The sequence below is a fragment of the Chlamydotis macqueenii genome, chromosome 2, assembly GCF_036417535.1.
Source record: "Chlamydotis macqueenii isolate bChlMac1 chromosome 2, bChlMac1.mat, whole genome shotgun sequence".
Lineage (NCBI taxonomy): Eukaryota > Metazoa > Chordata > Aves > Otidiformes > Otididae > Chlamydotis > Chlamydotis macqueenii.
The window spans coordinates 39,609,428-39,630,036 of record NC_141557.1 but is presented as its reverse complement, the minus strand read 5'-3'; the positions used below and the strand labels follow the sequence as shown (position 1 = coordinate 39,630,036).

The following is a 20,609-nucleotide window of genomic DNA, read 5'->3' as shown; positions in this document are numbered from 1 at the left end:
TCATTTCTGCAGTTTATGATTTGGCCAGTGGAGTAAGTGGCACACTGCGGCACTTCAGCCAGAGCTGGGAGCGGAGGCCTCGGGAGGCTCTGAGGAGGATGGCATGTACCGGCCCGGGAGTGACATGGCTTCAGCCATTAGGGCCACCCTGAACTCTGAGAGCCAGGAAGATGCCTTTGACAGTTAACTTTTCTCAGGCAAGTTAATTTGTCTCAGGCAGACTTACATGACTCAGTGGCAGTATTTAGAATCATAGAATTGTAGAATCATTAGGGTGGGAAGGGACCTTTAAAGGTCATCTAGTCCAACCTCCCTGCAAGGAGGAGGGACATCTCAACTAGATCAGGTTGCTCAGAGCTCCATCCAACCTGGCCTTGAACATTTCCAGGGATGGGGCATCTACCATCTCAGATTATTTATCATAATCTGATAGATCGTAGCAACCTACATCTACAAGTACTTGCTTTTACAGTCACAATGTTTGGTGTCTGCTATTACCCCTCCATATCCGTTGTTCGAACTTGCACCTTTAATGTTCTTTTAAGGTAGGGTCCTTGGTTTTTTGGTCTGTCTAAGATTCATTCATGTTGGAATAACTGTAATTCTTGAAATTATTTATGGTGTAAAGCACTGTATTTGGAAGATAAATTGAGTTATTCTATTTATTTTTATTACATTTTAGTTTTATTTTTATTGTGGGATGGACTCAGATGTAATTTGGCTCCAGGGTCAAAAATAGGAAATTATTCTAAAATGGAAAGATAGTCACACAGATTCAGTTGAGGCTGAGAGTTCTAAGGGTTATCTGCCTCATTCTGATGTTTTATTCCCCAGATATCATTATGTAGTGTTCCTGATGTTTGCTGTGGCTTTATATCTGTCCATAAACTGCTGCACAAATTATTTGCAACCCAGTAAAAAAAGCAGGACAATGGATTATATCTCTCTGACAAAAATGTGAGTCTTTGTTAGCTTTATGGATGGGTGTCGGCTGGATATATGTATCTCAAGTGTACTCAACACTGGAAACCTTTCCATCTAATATAATATTTCTGGTGAGATGGCAGGTTGCCTGTGCTGTGTGTAGCCATATATATATATAGACACATATATAACTTTCACAAATAGTTTTGCTGTAATATGAAAGAAACAGGAAAATATTCCTGTGTAGATCACTCAAATCGTGTGGTTGTCTGTACCAGTGTTAAGTAGAACCGAGTAAAGAAAGAGCAGAGAAACAAACCAAGTCATTTTCATTTGAGTGAGATTGTTCTGGGTGTTCTCAATTTTCATTTTGTCAATATTTTGTAGAGTGTGCGTATGTATGACTACTACCAGTAGCAGCTGAGTATGAGTACATAGCACGAACTAAGATGATGCAGTTACCCAAACAAATGCTATTGTGAGAGTAGAAAAGTAGCATATTCCAAGCTGCATATGACACATTTTTGTGGTGAAATAATGGCTTTTTTTTTTGTTCAACTGATGTGTTTCTGTGATGGTGTACATTTTGTTTTGTTGACTCAGTCAAAGGCTATCCATCCATCTTTAAATGCTTTCTACTGGGTCCAGGTGGAGCATCACACTTTCTTTCAATCGCCAGTCCAGGGTGAAATAAATGTCAACATTTCTGTGGACTTAAGTAGCGCCAGGATTTCTCCCACACAATCTAAACTACTTGCTAAAAGATGCTTGCTATCTTTTTTTTTTTCTTTTTTTTTTTTCCTCTCAGCAGGGAGGTCCTTGCAATTTCCAAAGGGCAACGAAGACCCCATGGTTCATTGTTTCTAGATGTTGATGTATAACAAATTCATAGGAGTGAATATTGAAGCAGTTGTAAAGCTCCTGCCAAAATGTCATTTCTTTATAAGAAAAGTAATGAAGTATATTAGCTACACTCAAAAAATAACTTCAAAATCAATATCCAAGAAGTTGATCAATAATATTCACGTTAGGAAGGTAGCAGAACACATTCAGGATTTGAATAAATGAACTAAAGAAAGTTCTTCTTTTGCAACAGGGTTTCTGGAGTAATTTGCTAACTTCCTATCATGGGTGATTTCAACATAGATTTCAATGGAGCTTGGACTATTGAAGCAAATAACTCATTCTTGAAGATCTTTTGTTGTTTTTAACACATTGAATTAGCTTATTACTGTTGAATATGTAGTGGAAAATAGCATCTGTTTACAGTGCAATAATATAAAAATTACTTACCAGTAACAGAATAAGGAGCAATTTGCAAAAGCTAATCATATTTGTGCACTTGTCTGCAAAAAGTAAATTGTTAATACATACCCAAGGGAAAACACACTTACTAGTTTATCCAATTTAATAGTAATGTTAAGCATAATATATTAAAGAATTTTTTTTTAGGATTCAGTTTTAAAAGTCATAAGGATATGACCATAAAAAGCATAGCTGTCTCATAGTGCTGCTCCACTTGGACATAGTGGTGGCTGAACTCCAGAAAGCATCCTGAAGCTCATTGTGCCCCAATCAGCGTCAAACTGTCTGTACACCCTGAAGGTACAACACCAGCTTAAAAACCTACTAGGAGATTTCCTTAGCAAGAGCTCTATCTTCATTTAGCTAGAAGTTTTCAGTATGATGTCCTCCACCATGCAAGTTTGGGGTGCAGCAAAGCATACTGGGACATCCTGAGAATTATCACAGCAGTGAGATGTCATAGGTGTAAACTGAGAGCTATTCACAATTTCAGTTCATTATTGGAAGTGAAGTTAAGGACCCTTATTTTCGTTTTATTCAAAGAGGATTCAGAAATCTCTACAACTTTTTACAGAAACTCATTTTCCAGAAGTACATTTTGTAGGGACACAGGTAGACATGTTAGCTTTTCCTTAGTCCTGCTTGTTCTCATTGTACTGTATTTGCATGTCCCATGTGTAGACTTTTTCAGAAGATCCTTTTTACCACAAATGCTATGTGCAAACTTGCAGTGTTTCTCCCCTGACATTTTCTTTTTCTCAGAAGTCTAGAGAGGAATGCTTTGTACTGAACTCGCATCTCAATACAGAACTTTTAAATGGGCTTCAGTCTGTTGTTTAAGGACAGTGTACTTTTATATATCTGCTTGTGGAAATGGCAACTGTTGAATTATTTTAAAAGGATAGAAGGAAGAAGAATCTTGAATATTCTTCATTCTTCATTGAGGTATTTTAATACCTGATTAGTTCTGATAGTATAATCTCTTCTTGGTTAATGATGTCATCAAGTGTCCATGGCTAACATTTTATAAAAAAGAAACAAAAAGTGTTGTGTGAATTAAGTCAGCATTTCTTCAGGTGTTAAGGTCATGCCTGCAAGGTTGAATTAAGCTTCTGTTGTTAAACTGCAGTGCTGCTTAATCATTTCAGGAGCATTCCAACATTTCATGGACATGGATCAAAAATTGTTAAATATTACTGATTTAATTGTACTAATTTACATATATCAGATCTGTATAATTCTTAATTGTGAGATCTGAGAAGTTTGAGGTATTTTTCGTTTCATTGAATTGCATTTACCATAGATTGATGGGAATCAGTGCTGAACAATAACAAAAGGAAAAACAACATAAAAACAATAAAGTATATATATGTTAATAAATATTGTAAATAGGTATGAAGGGATTTGCCTGCTCGAAAGAGTTTGGAGCCTCAGCATTAGATTTCAGTACCATTTTGAAGTTTCACTCTTGCAATAATCTCTGCCCAAACAATTTTAAAATATGAAATGATGTCTTTTAAAATCAGAAAGTCTAGTTTGACCTTTTTTTATATTATACACTATACAATTTCATATAGCTGTTACCGTTTTGAACCTGATAACCTGTGCTTGACTAGAGGAGATGAGAAACATAAAAGCCAATGTGACTGAACCTGAAATATAGAGCATCTCTTAGGAACTTGTCCTGTAACACTTCAGCATATAAAATGTCCTGTTGATTTTGAAGGGGTTACTTCTATCCAGTAAGGTCTGTAGAACTGCAAACAGTTTCTCGTAGCTTCAGTAAGTATTTGTTTCTGGTCAATGGAAAAAAAAAATAGAATATCTGAAAAGATTTCAGTGTATTGTGAGGCAGAGGGAACAAAAGCTTGTAGGAAGGAGACAAAACATAGTTGCAGTGTAAACAGTAAGTTATGTCAGAACATTCTCATTAAGTTTTATGTACTGCTTTGTATCCTTAACGATGGCTTCTTACATAAAACCTAACAGATAGCTTAAAGGAGTGAAAGATGTTGATCTGTCAGCTTTATACTATCTGTCAGCTTTATACTGGAAGATATTGTTACCTGTTCTGTACTGATAGTACAACAACCTACTTGTATGAGTAAATTAACACAGTTTTTCAGTCTGCACAACTTTTGGAATGACTTAATCTACCCACATATATTACTTTAAGAACAAACAATTGATTTTATAACTAACTTGCATCTCAAGTAGGTCTGTGTGCACTCTGTATATCTAAAGGAGGTTATTCAAAGTACTCAGGCTCTGACTCTGCAGTAGTTTATAGAACTTGTGTGCTGGCAAGCCTTGTAGGTTTATACAGCATCTCGTGGACTTCGCAGAGGCTCTGACTGTGTTCAGAGTCACCAAAGAATGATGGAAAGCAACGTAAAAGGAACAAAATTATGTAAAGGAATAAATATAACTGTATTGTAGACTGATTGATCTTCAAGTTTTCCTATGCCTCACAAACCTTTGGGGTTTTTTTGATATTTTGATTGTTTTTCTGAAAATATTTTCTTCTTGGTTAATCATTTAGATAAAATTAGTTTTTAATGCAAATTTACTTTCATGGAATGCCACTAGTTTTTATCACCACTTAGGCATTTATTTTCTATTCATATGAATTCCATATAGAAAATATAATTTACTTTTTTAAAGTAGGAAATAGCATTTATTCATTTTACTTTGTTTCTTCCTCTCTCTTTTTCATATATTTCCTCCCAAAGAGAGAAGTCCTGTGGATACACTTACAGTAGGACTTTTTAAGCAAACCACTGGTGTAAGACTCTCTTAGAGATACAAAATTTGTCTCAGTGAGCCAGGAACTAGTGGGCTGACAGTTCTTTTATTCCAAGAAAACACATTGCCTCTCCATGGATATTTCTACACCTGAAAGGATTGGATTCCTCTTGGAATATGAGGAGAATGAAAGAATATGTAAACTGTTTTGTCTTAGTCCTAGCCTTAAAATTTCAAGCTTTGTGCAGCTGTGGAAACTTTTCACAGTGGAAAAGTTCACATAATATTTTATATATACTTACAGCCTTCTACAAGAAGGCTGAAAATCTAACCTGGGAAGCACCTAACTACAGCCAGGTCCACATAAAACAGAGATGGAATTAGGAAATTTGAACTTTTGTGTTTCTGATTTGTGGGTCTTGTATGTCTACTTATGGGTAGGAGTTGATGTAAAGGACACAGGAAAGATTTATATTAAAATAACTATTGAAATATAAATTGAAAATATAAAATGAAAAGTTTCTGTAACTCTGTATTTGAGTAAGAGAATCAGAAAGTCAAATCAACATTTTTCTGAAGACAAACTTGAAATTTGGAAAACTTCTAATAACTATGATATTAAGAACAGTAATTCCAATAAAAGTATTAAGACTGTGCACAGTGAAAATATCTCCATGTACTCTCTTTTGTGGTTTTGTACATGTAAGTTGTATTAACTTGTTTGTAATTTAAAATATAAAGTTCAAATAGTACTGAATTAATAGGAATTTAAAGATGTGCATTTTAAGGTTTTCCTCTTTTCTGTAAAATTTATAGTACTGTCTTTGTGTCTTACTTACCATTTTTCTTCCCTGTTGCTTTGATTCAGTCAAAAAAAATCTGAAACTCAGAATTCAATGAGATTGCTATTATGAATGTATACAGACATAAATGGTTTCCTTGGCAACAGAAACCAGGTGAAAACACTTCAGACAAGCTATGCTAAACACACCCACTCAACTTTCTTTAGTTGTCAGTTCACAGGCTGGATGCAGAGAGAAACAAGTGTGTTATGCTTAGTCAGTGTAAAGTTTCTAAATGAACTGAGCCCCTGGGCAGGTAAGTGTGTGTGTACACCCTTGACTGCCATTAGCTGTTGTGAACTGTGACAAACTGAGAGTCAAAAAGGTGTTGGGTGTTGCCTACATATCCACCACTGTTGTTCCTTTGCAGATGACACTGGAAAAGACTGAAATTTTCAACACTATTCAGAAAATTACACTTTAAAGCAATTATTTTAAATTCAACAGCATCCATTGTTTTTAAGTAGACATTGTTTGTATATAACCTGAACACAGAATTACATTTACATTATTAAACTCATTATTAAGTAAATCACAACCATATTGAGCTTATTTTCTTTGTTGTTTCATAGATAGATTGTATGTCATCTTCCACTTTTAGTATTGCCATTATTGACATATTATTCAGAAGATGTTAATTAACACAGTGAATAAAAGATATGTGGATGTGTCTACTGCTAGTGGAGGGAAGCTGGGGTACATTTCTACAAAATGATAATGGCATGTATTGTTTACCTAAGTTCTCCATTCCAAATATGTCAGTTCCAAATTCAAAATTGGAGGCATATATGTCTTATTTACTAAGCTGAATTAATACATGGTTTATTTTATTATATGTATAGCACATAGCAGCATGTATTTATTAACCTTCTTTTATCTCATTCTAAGATTAATTTGAGATTAATCACTTGGTTAATCTGGATGAAGAAGAGCAAATGAGTTTAATATTCTCTTGAAACTCTGACTACAGTAAAATTTACCATGGGCAAAATAAATGATGCTGCCAATTAATAAATTAAAGATGAGATTAAATGTTAGAGTTCATTTCATTGATTATACCAGTTTTCAAAAGAGCATCTTTCATCTTCCCATCAAAAGAGCTCCCCTAAAAGCAACCAGTATGACTATGGAAGTCAGTGTGTAAAAAATTCCAGAGACCAGAACTTCGTAGCCTTGTCAAAATGAGTCTGAAGAATAAAATTGTCTGCTTATTGACTTTCAACATGCAGTGAACGTTTGTTGTCCTGCTTGAAGTACTGGTGTCCTTAAAAGAAAAATGCTAGATATGCGAAGAGATTGATTAGTTGAGCTGTCTTCCCTTCCGTATATATATTTTGACACTGTGTGTGTCTACTTGGAATGCAGTGTGAACTGTGTTATATGAGCCAGTTTTTTGTATTTTGCTTAGATATTTTCAAGTAATGCTACATTTAATGGCAGCCTACAGTACAAGAGTACATGGTCATAAAGATACCATATTACGTGACAAGTGATATTAAGTAGGAAATTTTTACCTTCTGTATCTGAATAAGATAAAATAGCTTTTCCTTTCCGTAATAAAAATATTTTATTTTGTTGCAGGATGGATGATTTTACCATAAGAATAGGGTCGATGCCAATCTTTCACAGTGGGATGCAGACCCTTGCCAGGTGCAGTCTCTCACCATTATATAAGTGGCTCTGGAAGGAGCCCAAGCACAGGGAGTGCGATGGAGCAGCTTTATTAATGCAAAGGAGCTAGTGAGCTCAGAAAGCACCCATTCGCTTTGATCCTTGAGTCTCAGGGTATATTCATGAGTATATTGAATAAATGCTTTATGAAGGAGTAGATGGAACAGAAAGTTTTTCTTTCCATGGAAGGAGAAAATTAAATACCTGGGAATTAAGATGCTGTGACATTTACTCTACCATAATAGTGGAGAAATGTTTTCTTTTCTACAGAAAGGTGCTTTTTGGTTCTTGCTCTGTTGTGTATTTGGTTCTAGGGAAAGAGGCAAATTGATCAGTCATAGTTTAGTGGGCAAAAGCCTTCTCTCAGAGCATATCTGAAAGAAGTCATATTATGTAAGTCCTTGATGTTTTATACCACAGTTTCATCTGAGTGCATAATGTAATTAGATCTCTGGCTCTGTATTACAGAGTGGTGTTGATGATAGAGTGCACAAAAAATTGAAATGACACAATTGAGAAGATAAAGGTAAGCTTAGCATAAGGAAGAAATGACGACAGGCAACATTTATCTGCATTATAATTGACTGCAGATTGAGTTTGTATGTATCAGGTTGAAATCAGGATACTCTTCTTGTTCAATATGAAACATGTCATCGTGTTGATATCACCTTTAAAAATTACATTGTATGTCTTCATTTAATGTCCTATTCTGCAAAGGCTTGCAGAGGTAATTAGCTTGTGTGTCTCTTGTACTATGAGTCTGTGAAGCTCTGCTGAAGTCCATGGAGTTTCACTGTTTTCTAGAAAGTAAGCATAGGACTTGTGAGCAGTACTGAATTTCCTGCATGCACTCACTGGGCAAACAAAATAGTAGGCCTTGTAAGAAATTATTTTTTAAAATCTAAAGTAGCCTCAAATAAAAGCTTGCCCACTAAATAAAGTAAATACATCTCAGTGCAAAAGACCATACAGTCCTCATTTTATCAGGTGTCACTCACAGAAAAAGCCCTGCTCGAGGCAGAACCAGCTGTTGGGCATCTCAAAGCTATTAGATTTTCTCTCTGTAAACTTCTCCAGTTTACTTATTGGAGAAGTTCTGTGGAGATCAGCTCAGGTTATGTAAATAGCACGTGATGTCTCAGCTGCATTCTGCAGCCTTCACTGAACAGTGCTGTCATCACTGACTGGCCAGGCTTCGGAGTCATTAGAAAAAAATACGATGCTTGTTCCAAAAATAAAAAGGTCTTTTGATTTTTAGCACTTTCTTGTGTGCTTAGAACATCTGTAAAATTATATTTGAAGTACTTATTGACAGCCCAACTTTAGGAAAATATTCTGTACTCAGAGATTAAGACAATCTGTAGCATGGGTGTCTCATAAACAATTTCCCTCACTTCACCAAGGACAGGAGCCCTCTTGGCTTATGCAGTTGTATATTGTTGCTTTCCATGTGTGCCTAGCTCACTGACAGTATTAGTTTGAACAGGGAAACTCATGTTTTGTTTTTAGAGCTTTTTACTCTGGGGGATCCTGACATCGCTTGCTGATGTGTTAGCCAAAATTGCTACTATTTTACTGGGAGTAACAGCAGACATGATGCTAGCGTCCAGTAGCTGGTAAAAAACAAAGACATAACATGATCTACTGAAATCTCAGGTAGACAAAAAAGGACTTTTCAGCATTCTCAGACCTTGTTTGGGGATTTGTAAGAGTGCAAACAGACTGCGGCCTTGCTACTGATTAACCAGGTGACAGCATGGAGTAGAGCTCTCTCCGCAATGCACGTATTTCAAAATGCCTTTTTAAATGAGAAAGACATAATGCAGGATAGTTCAATAGAATTTTTGTGGGGTAGAATCAGTGGAACATATTCACTACACTTTTTTAAAAGAGTTATTTTCTTTGAGCTGTTGTTATGAAGGTATTGCCTACAAGGAATGCCAGAGGCAGGAAAACAATTTGTAAGAGGATTGGTAATATGAGGTAGACTAGGAGGGATATGAAAAAGATAGAAGATGCAGTGCTGCTGAAAACTCTATGAGAATAGAAGGCGAGGTTTTTTTTATCTCAGAGCACAGAATTAAGTACAAGGTTTTTGTTGGACCAATGCCTGATGAACATAAGTGAGAAGACATATGATTCACTGAAGCACATTAGTAAGGCAGTCAAATGTATTTTGAAGACTTCCATGTAGATATTATGACTGTAATTGTAAGACAATACTGTCTGGATTGTTTAAAATATTTCATCTTTCTCATGGTATTTTACGCATTGCAATTTGCTTAGGAATATGATGTCCTTATGGTAATTGTGGTACAATATTGCACTTAAGCAAAAAAAATACAGCTGAGTTTTGACATTATGGCTGTTATTTCTAACTGCTCACACCTGTGTATAGATTTTTTTATTCTTTTATGGTATGTGTTTGTCTGTGTGTTGTTAACAAATATATATAAGATATTTTTTTATATAGACCAATACATTTTTTATATTCGAACAATTTGAGAAGATTACAAAATATAAGGATTAGAATTATTCAAGATAGATACTTGAAACCTAAGGAAATTATTTGTTTTGCAGAAGAGATGCTTAAACTGGCTTGTACTGCTCAAATAGGCAGGACTTCATTACAAATAATCTTGAACAGTGATTTGCTATTTAGACGTGTTGTCATTTCCTTTAAGTAATTCCCACAGACCAAAGTTTATCTACATGTAATTTGCAGGATTAGAGTCCTCAAAATATAGTTAAGAATCCTTAAACTATGATGAAAGAAGAAAGTAAGAGCTTTCTTAAGGTATTATTCTAACATGTTCTTTTGTAATGATAAAAAGGAACAGATTTTAATACTAGAGTGTTTTTAGGATAGCTGATTGACTATGATTACGAAATGTTCCGTAGTAATAGGGAATTTTTCCTTTAGGATTGTCCTGAATCTCTTTCATGTGAGAGAACATCTGATTTTAGATCAGTTGTTTTTCAAAGGGGACTGCCTTTCATCAAGATGAACAATTATAGAAGTCAATACGACTACAAAATATGGAAAGGGACGTCCTTCCTTGATTCCCATCAGCTTCTGTAGATGTAGTGTTTCACCTATAACCTCTGCTCATAACTCATTTGATCACAACTTCTAGCAAAACTTGATAAGATAATATATAAACATGTATATAGTATCTCCGTGGTTTTTGCAACTGTTGAACTCCGAGATGTTCCAGAAGGAGACCCCTTCTCACCTTTCTGAAGGTGTACAGTCTCTTCACTCAGTTAAGCATCCTGATAGGCACCAAAAAGTAGAACTAACTTGTCTTTCACTCTTCTGCTTTCTCTCAATATTTCTTAATTCTATATTAAAGTTGGGAATAATTGCATTTTATGATCTATCTTATATTTGTATTTAACCTACAAATAAATACCATTTAAGTAATGGGTTTTATACACTACAAGTAAATGCCATTTAAGCAGTGAGGATTATTTTAGTTCTCTTATGACTGCAAGAAATGATTCAGTGAGGTACCCTGTTTTATGTTGCTGTGCTGAAAAAGATATTTATGGTTATTTTTCTATTTTTCCATTCCCTACATTTTACTGTTGCAAAGAAACATTTATTTATTTATTTATTTTTAGGGTTCCAGTTCAGTTGTAAAAGTTCAGCATAAGCTAGTTTGGAGCTGGTTTAAATGCTTGGGAGCAATCTGTCTGCTCTCACATAGAACTACCATTAATGTGCCAGCTACAGTTATATTGAAACAAGCTCAGATGGCTTCATGTCCCAACAGAGGATGGAGATTTATACTTTGAAATAAAAAAGGCATAAAGATCTTCTTTAAGTAGAGGCTGGGTAAACTGGCAGCACTCTGTGGGAAGTGAATAATGGACAACTCTGCATAGCAACCATCATACTTGTAAATTTGAGGAATGTATTTCTACTTTGGAGCAATTTCAATCATATATTTCAGCACATTGAAAAGGTCACCAATTTCTACATAGGCCCTCATTGTATATTCCTTATGCGTCTAACACTCTGCTTGAGTTGAGGTTCATAGATCTGTAGCTGTGAGAATTTGGAGGGAAGAGAACTGTGGATGCAGGTAACGTAAACCCGGGGTGCTCCGCCAACAATTCTGTGAAAAAAGTTGAGCTGTGCATCAACATAATATCAACATTCATAATTCAGTATTGAGGACCATTTTTCTGGCTACCTTTCTGATATTTGAACAATGACACTATTAAGGAAAACAAGTGCAGTCAGAATCTGGAGCCGACTGATAATTAAATTTGACTAGAAACTGTAAAAGTAGTTGACATGATGGTGACATGAGGATGTACTGTATAATGTCATTTTTAATGCATCATTATAACTTGACACTGGTCTTTCAGTTTAACAATAATTAACATCTCTTGACTGTTTGTATTTGGCTTACAGTATGTCTCAATGTTATGTGTTGGGAATTGTAAACGGTGCATGATTGTGCTGTTTCTGTTCAAGTTGTTTCTAATTAATATCGTCACTGTCCAGTGTTCTTTCAATAAGGGTACCTAATACAATATTTACGTTATTTTACATGTAGAGAAACTGGCTTTGCAACCAAACTGAATGATGCATCTTACTATACAAGAGCATATGCATGTGTGTATATCTATGCATGTGTACACATACACCTATGTGTGTTAAGATGTCTCACTTCTTTCCTATTCACCTTGAACTTCTCAAATCTCAGGCATCTGGAAGGAATCATGACTTTTTATGAAATCTGAAAGTCATAAATGTCGATATTAATTAATATAAACTCTTGTAGTGATATTCACTAGAACTTCCTCTCTCCTCAAAATTCAGCACATTAAATAACATTAAATAAAAGTCTAATGACTAACAGACACCAGATAATGCAGGAGTCTTCTACTTGCATGAATAGCTAAGTGAGTCGAGTGACTGTCATTTTATCCCTTTGATCCTTTAAGTTTGTAGGCGCTAAATTACATACACTTTTTCTTATTCTGATTCCACAATAGAAAGCATTTGCATTTCTTTTATATTCTAAGTATCTGCTATTGTTTCACACCAGAAACAAAATACTGACCTCTGTGAGTCCTTGGCCTGCCCCAGCATAGTTGCTTTTTCATTTCTTCAATTTCGTAGTAGCTAAATTTTGACAATTTTTGTAGAGTCTTAATAATTTCTCTTTCAAGTAAGAAAGGAGTTGCTTTAAATAAAGTTTGAAGTTCATTAATGAAAATATGAGGATTTTTTCATGTTGTTAACTTATTAACTGGAAGACTATCTTTCTTATAAGAGTTTCGATAATTAGCAAAGAACTAAACTCTGAATATTCATATTAATTCCAATGTTTTTTATATAAGATCTAATCTTATACTTCAAATACTATTACTGTTATATATTTGCATCATAAATTAAATTAAGAAAAGTTGGTATTAACTCTTCGAATAATAAAGATACTTTCAGTGTAATACATGAATCTTAATAGCAATGCACATACGAATTTTTAGCTTATTTTAGCTTAACAATATCAAGTAGCCAAAATATATTTGGGACTGTGACAGGATTTGTGTGAGCCTTCTCCTTTGAAGAACGCTTCTGGCTTTGAATTTCAACACTACCTTTTGTAGTAGGTGGACAAAACAAATCCCTTTTTTTGGTTTTGTTTTTTTTTTTTTTTTCTTGAGAAAGCCAGCTAATTGCATGTCTGCCTCATGTTCAGATAAATCTTTGATGATGGGCTTTGAAGAGACTGTCTTATATTTTTCTTTCTTTTGTTTGGGCTTTGGTTTTGGTTTGTTTGGTTTTTTGTTTTTTGTTTTTTGTTTTTTTTTTGGCTTGTTTTTTACTGTCAGTTTTTGCTGAGAAGTTCTGGATACCACTGTTATTAAATAGTAAACTGTTCTTTGAAAGAAGCTTTGACAAAATCTCTAGTTTGCAATAGACACTGCAAAAGTGCAAATCTACTCAGAGGAGAGTGCCTTCCTCCCCATTGCCTGAGAACTACTTTTTTTTTTTATGAGAAAGCAAAAAAGTCCTGATAGAAAAACTAACAGTAGCATGGTAGACTAGAACAACTTATTTTGGTCTGAAAGGAATATTCTGTTATACAGTAATAGACTGTATTTATTGAACTGGGGTTGCTTGAGTATTTTTTCCATTGTTTTCCAAGCATCATTCTAAATATAATTTTCTGTTTGGTCACTACTTGGATAATGTGAATGGTACCCATTATTGAAAGGTAGTCTGTATTTGTACTAATACAGAGAATGCCAGTTTAGAAATGAGCCTGATTGCATGGTTCATTTTGTTCTCCTTTGTAGAGCCAGGCTGCGGCCCACTACAAAGGCACTAAACATGCCAAGAAGCTCAAAGCACTGGAAGCCATGAAAAATAAGCAGAAATCTGTTACTACCAAGGACAGCGCAAAGACTACCTTCACTTCCATCACTACCAATACCATCAATACCAGCTCTGACAAAACAGGTTAAGCGACAATCTTTGTTGGTTTTGTTTGTTTGAGTTTTTTTTTTTTCTCTCTTGTTTAATTCCATGTCTGTTTGGTTTTGTGCTTGCCACATTGATTCATGCACAATCCATCTTTCTGTGTGATATTGGTTTCTTTGAGTCCTTTCAATAGGCTGGTGAGAGTATGATAACCAATTTCTCTTAGTGAAAAGAGGCTTGTCATTCTTTTAGGATAGAATGCAATACTCATGACTTCATAAATAAATTTTTATAGTGGCTTTTCCCTATTACATATCAACTGATCTAAACCTACTAGTCTATATGCAATATCCCTCTATAAATAATTACATATGGCACATTTCTTTTAACCACAAATAATGTAGCAAATTGTACTACTTGTGTCTAGAAGCCTCTTACAAAAGCATTGTTAGTAAAAACCTAATTTTCATAAATTTCAAACATTGCATTATTTTTTTAAAATGGCTATTGCATGGTTTTGAGCTGGAAAATAGCTGTATAACCTCTTCCACACAATCAGGTAAGTGCTATTGATGCCAATTATTCTGCTTAAATGACTCTTCAGTATGAAACAATATTCTTTAAATTACTATGTGGGTAAAAAGTACTGCTTTGCAAATAAAATCTATGTGGCTATTTGGTAAAGTCAACAGGATTTGATTAAGCTCGCATTTTAAATATGTGGTTGTTGTATTGGAAATTTTGAAGGAAGGTTGTAAGTTCACTGAAGGGTACTCTAGTATCTCACCAGGTATGACTGCTCTTGTGTATGAAGGGATATAGTTTGCATATTTCATCAAAATCAACCCCCTTTCCCCAAACAAGCCAAAACCAGACATGGCAAAAAAAAACAAAGCTGTGAAACAAGAGAGACCTTTCTAGTGATGCTGAAACTGCTCACTTGGAACCACTTCTGATGCAGTAAGTTTAGCATTGTAAGTGGATGTGTGCTAACCAATTACAGTATAAGAAAACAGTACCTCACAGACATGTGTCGTACTTTCCTTAAGATACATCTTTGCTGTATTTTAGACAGATATCTCTGTGTCTGTTTATATATAATCTTTGTTATAGCCCTTTATTATAGACAGCATATATTTTAATGGAGATTTATATCCTAATTATAATAAGGTTACTTTAAAAAACAATTGTTCCATAATTTTCATGTTTGTTACCAAAAAAAAAAACAAGTAAGAAAGAAAATATTCTGAGTCTTTTTGTTTCTATGATGAAAGAAATGAAGCATGGTAGAAAAGGAACAATGTCAAAAGATATTTATTAAAATATGTGTAATATACATACATAGAAATACCTTTACAAGTTTCTCCTGCTGTTACCTGTTGGCATGTTCAGAACAGAAAAGGGGATGTTGTATGGAAAGAGTGATTTATTGTTTATAAAATATGATCTAGGGATTGGAGAATATAACTGAAGAAAAAAGTTATCTCTTTAAGCTTTAAAATGTATTATTCAAAAGCTTGTAGGTTTGAAGGATTTTCCAAGGTACCTTAAAAGCAGTTTGAGTCTTTCCATCAGGCTTTGAATTAGATCTCTGACAAGATATATGAACTGTCTTGTGTCCAAGGTCAGTAGTACAAATCAGTTTTTATATCAGCATAAGAAAGAAAGTATCAGAAATATAGTTACACACAAAAGCAATGGCCTATGCAAGAGTCTTCTCAGTTTTACACATTATTTGTGACTTCCTGGAATGTGTGTATACATATACATATGTGTGTGTACTCATATATGTATTCTATGTTAGAAGTACTGACCTTAATGGCATTCTAAAAGACATATATGGATGTGAAATGACAAACAGCCCAAAATCTGACAATTTCATAAAATACTGAAAGCCATATTCAATTGCTGACAAAAGCCCTATTCAACCGATGGCACTCAAAGAATGGTGGACAGACCTGTCCAAATGCAAATACAGTTATTACAGGTCAGCACTGATGTGACTGGCAGTAGAATAGCATCCTTGGTGTAATTTATCCTTTGTAGAAAATTTTGGGTAACAAAAAGGATAAGATTTTTCTGTTAAATAGGACAAGTTACAAATTTCATAAATCACATTTTCTTTCCTTTCAAGTTGTTCTTTATCTTATATTTGCTTAATAGAATGCTTAAGGGCAAAGTTTATTTCTGAAAGCCAGAATAACATCAGAATATACTGCAGTGTGTGAGTTTGCGATTTGTAAATGATCACAGTAAAATATTCTGATAGTAATGTGCAGTTCTGAGGGAATAGTTGTACTAAAGAATATAATTCATTAATTAATCTTTCATAACTAGAAAAAAGTTCCAGACAGAAGCTTTTTCTACAGTATTTTCAAGCTCTCTGCTGAAGATTAACATTTGATCCTGAATACACTGAGGATAGGGTCATCTTCATATCACCTCCGATATATCATGTACAGCAGTGGTTAAATGGTGAATTACACATCAGTCACAGCACATTGGTCAGGACTTCAGTTCAGTGGTTCTGTATACCCTTAGCAATTTCAGCAAACAAAATGTCATGAAGAAATCTGCAGTGCTATGCAATGAAGATTATGAAAAAGATCACAGAGTATACAAACTGATTCAAGAGCTAAAGTAGCAATTTGTTAAGTTGCTTATTCTGGAACTATTTTGTTAGACATGGTGCCAGCACATGTTATGTCAAAAAATAATGGAGACTGTGCAATCCACAATGTAAGTGGACTCCTTAAAATCTTTTATAAATGATTCCTGATTGTTGTGTTAAGGAGAAAACATAAAATATGAGGTCATTTTGCTCATTCTGTGAAAGTTGCTATTTTTCTTTACACATCTAAACAAAGTTTTAGAATTGTTAGAAGGCCTGAACTTGAGAAATCTTTGGAGGAATGAAATATCATGAAGAGTTACGTTAGCAGTCACATAATGGACAATGCCGTTCTCAACATGTGGGAACTTTATTGCTAGTTCTATTATTTAACATCCTTCTTTCATCTGTATGTACGATTTTTTCTGTGATACCTGTAGTAACTCAGGACAGGAAAACGGAAAGCATGAGCATTACAAAGACAAGCCCACTTTATGGCAGTACATAAGCCAGATTTCAATATTTCCAAATTCTCCAATTCAAGAGGTAACAATAAAAATTCGTATTTTCACCATATATTATCATACATGCATACATAATCCCTGACATAAGGTTATTAAATGTCCTTGATAGCTTTACAAATTGACCCTCCTTTCTGACAAGTGTGTTTTCCTCATAAAGATGCTTCACACCATCACTTTGGCTGTAAGAACAGATACTTTAGGAACATCTTTCAGAATATATTTAGACAGACTGTGTTCTATCATCCTAGCTATATGTCCAGTAAAGTAATTATTCTGTGAGTGTCCAAGATTATATCCGTTTAAAATTATATCCTTATAGTTGTTGCATATGTATAAATATTGATATTTTCCAAAGCTATTTGAAGTTAAAAAAGATTCTCCATGACCTTGTTATCATGCATTAGGTGTTGAAGATTTGCACATAAATAAACTCAGCAGAGAATTCAGCATGAGTTAGACCATTTTTTATCAATGGAGAAGAAGGAATAGACCTTTCCAGGGGGAAAAATATGTTATTGGGACCCATCACTATGGCAAAGTCTTTAATGTAATTTTTTACTGTTATACACCATGTCTTAAATCCTGTGTACTTAAATGCAATGAACAGCTCTTAAAAACAGAAAAATGTGATGAACAGAAAAAGTGTGTATCTGGGCCAAGGCACAGCCAAGATCATCTATCATTAGTACTGTCTTAACAGCTAAGAGATCCCTGTGCTGTCAGAGAACAAAATACTGGCGCCTGTCCGAAAGAGCTTCCGGTCTACACATAAGGTGAGAGACAACTCAGGGAGATATACACTGTTCATGTAATGGGCAGGTGTTTTAAAAGAGCAGTAGCATAAACATGTTCAAGTGATAAAAGCATCACAAGAAATTAGAACATTGAATGATGGAGGAGAAGGAAAAGGAGAAGGGTTTTTTTTTCCAGATACTAAATGTTTTTGTGGGTAACAGCATGGGAGGAAACGTAACTTCTCTTACTTTACTTTCACTAGGCCATATGAAAATTCTTCTCTTCAATTTTAATTTAGCTACTGCTTTCCAGTCCTTTTAGGTTTTCTCTTTCTTTTTATCTAAGATGTAATCGGGTATTTCTGAAACTCACTCCTGAAATTAGAATTTCAGCCCAGCTGGGATAATTCTGAAATGAAGAGCAGGTGGAAAAGGAGAGAGCAGCTGGTCTGGCAAGGTCTTGGGCATAAAAAAGGCAGGCAGGAAGGAGAAAGAATTCAGAAATAATGTAGTGAGTCAGGGTAAAATTTGAAGGAAGAAGAAAGGAAGATGGCATGAAATGGAGAGATTCAGAAAGATATATTGGATTCTGACAGCCACAAATACCACAGAATCACAGAAACTTTGAGATTTTGTGAAGAGACCTCAAAAAGGACATCTGGAGATCAACTACATCACCCCTGCAGGTCAGAGCAGGGTCAGTTAGAGCAGGTTGTTAATTATCTTTTCCAGCTGGGTTTTGAATATCTTCACAGCCTTGCTGGGCAACCTGTTTTAGTGTTTGACCACCCTCAGAGTAAAGAAGGTTTTTTCCTTGTATTTACATCCAATCTCATTTGAGCCTGTTGCGTCTTGTCCTGTCACTAAGCACCACTGAAAATAATTTCTGGCTCTGTCTTTATTACTCACTGCCTCTGATGCCATCAGGTATTTTTACACATTAATTGGATGCCCCTGAGCCTTCTCTACTCCAGGCTGAAACAGCCCCATCCCTCTCAGCCTCTCCTAGTACAACAGATGTTCCAGTCCCTTAATCACCTTTGTGGCCTTTTGCTGGACTCACTCCAGTATGTCTGTGTCTCTCATGTACTGGGAAGCCCAGAACTGGACCCAGCACTGCAGTTGTCTCACCAGTGCTGAACAGATGGGAAGGATCACTTTCCTCACCTGCTAACGTAGCCCAGGATGCCATTGGCCTTCTTTGCTGCAAGGGCACAATGCTGTCTTATATTTAAAGTGGTATCCACTAGAACTGCAGGTCCTTTTTCACAAAGCTGCTTCCAGACGGTCAGCCCAGACTAGTCCGTGGGGTTATTGCTGCCCATTTGTGGGACTTCATGTTTCTCTTTGTAGAATTTCAAGGAACTCCTGTTATCCCATCTCTCCAGCCTGTCCAAGTCCCTATTCAGCAACACTTCCATCTGCTGTACCAGGTATTCCTCCCAGTTTTTTATTACTGACAAACTTGCTAAGAGTGCACTCTGTCCCATTGTCTGGTTCCTTAATGAAGACTTTAAACAATATTGTCACCAATATCAATTCTTGGAGGACTCCAGTAGGGACTGGCCTCCAACTTTGTGCTGTGAACCACAACCTTTGAGCCTGGCAGTTTATCCAGCATTTTTTCCCGTTATCCTTTGTGTCTTTTTTGTAAAAATGAGACCTAAGAAACGGTAAGAAAAAAATAAGAGTAAACTCAAAGAAAAGAACTAAAATGGGAATGAATAAGACTTAGCCAAATCTCTAAATTCTACTAATGCATGGCTTTAATAGGTTTACATTAGTTTCCCATCAGGCAAATCACATTGAATTTATGTAATATGTATTACTGTTATAAAATGTATTTTGCATGCAATTAAATTTTAAAAAAAGATCACTGATGGAGCCTGATTGAAGTGTAAAGCTCTTTCTCTTGCATTTTAATTTGTTTCTTTATGTCTTTCTGTTGAAATATGTGACAAAATCAGAGTTTTTATTTTCAGATCTGTTTTATTCTTTTTATTCTTTCCTTCATGCCCTATTATATACTCTGTTGTCTTCGTGTATTTTGCCTTTTTCAATAATTCCACGGTGCATTTTTTCATCCTTGCAACCTTTAACTGTGCTTCCATGGGATGGCTCAATAGCCTTCAGATACTGAGAGTAAAAGCTAACACCAATGTGTTGCCTTAATATGAGCTTACACTGGAGCTGAATTTGGTCTGTAGGAGTAGTGATAACATGTTGCGCAGTATGTAGGATGTCTTATGTCATTACTGAGATGGAGAACTCAGCTTCAAATGCAAGGAGTGTTTTAGCAGAACGAAGTCTATTGAAACGCTTAGGCCATTTGACTCTACTTTTGGTTTTATTGAATATATGAAGGAGAGAATGGCAGAGGTTATTAAACATAATATTCATTGAAAGCCTAGGTGGAATTTCTTTGACCAACTTTAGACATATGTATTAGCACTAATTGCACTGACTTCTCCTTAGTGTGAGAGGAAGTCATGTCAATGAAGTCTAGGGCACAATTCATCCTGTTCTAAAGTAAATATCTATAATAAATCAGATAAATGGTGAAGACCTGAGAAAAAGTATAAAAAATGCTTGTGGTGAGTAGGTCAGATATAAACTGCTATGCTGATACCTTAAGTTAGCTCAGACAAATTCCAGACTCAGTGACCAAATTGCCTTTTTTTTCATTATATCCATTTTTTTTTCCCAAAGGTTTTGATTCTTTTTAACTGAATAATGAATTGCGTGTTAAGAATTTGATGCTCAGTGTTCAAAATCTAAGTTGTTCAAAATCTGAGTTGTGTTAGTTAA

General features: G+C 35.1%; 1 protein-coding gene across 2 annotated transcripts in view; it reads left to right on the top strand.

Annotated features, from left to right (window-relative positions):
* The window catches only part of ZNF385D (zinc finger protein 385D), a 439,137-nt gene that overhangs the window by 359,262 nt on the left and 59,266 nt on the right, over positions 1–20,609 (top strand). For both annotated transcript variants that reach the window (XM_086742663.1, XM_086742664.1), the window contains one exon: positions 13,809–13,971. In XM_086742663.1, the coding sequence (XP_086598789.1) occupies positions 13,809–13,971 (163 nt within the window). The remainder of the gene's footprint in view (positions 1–13,808; positions 13,972–20,609) is intronic.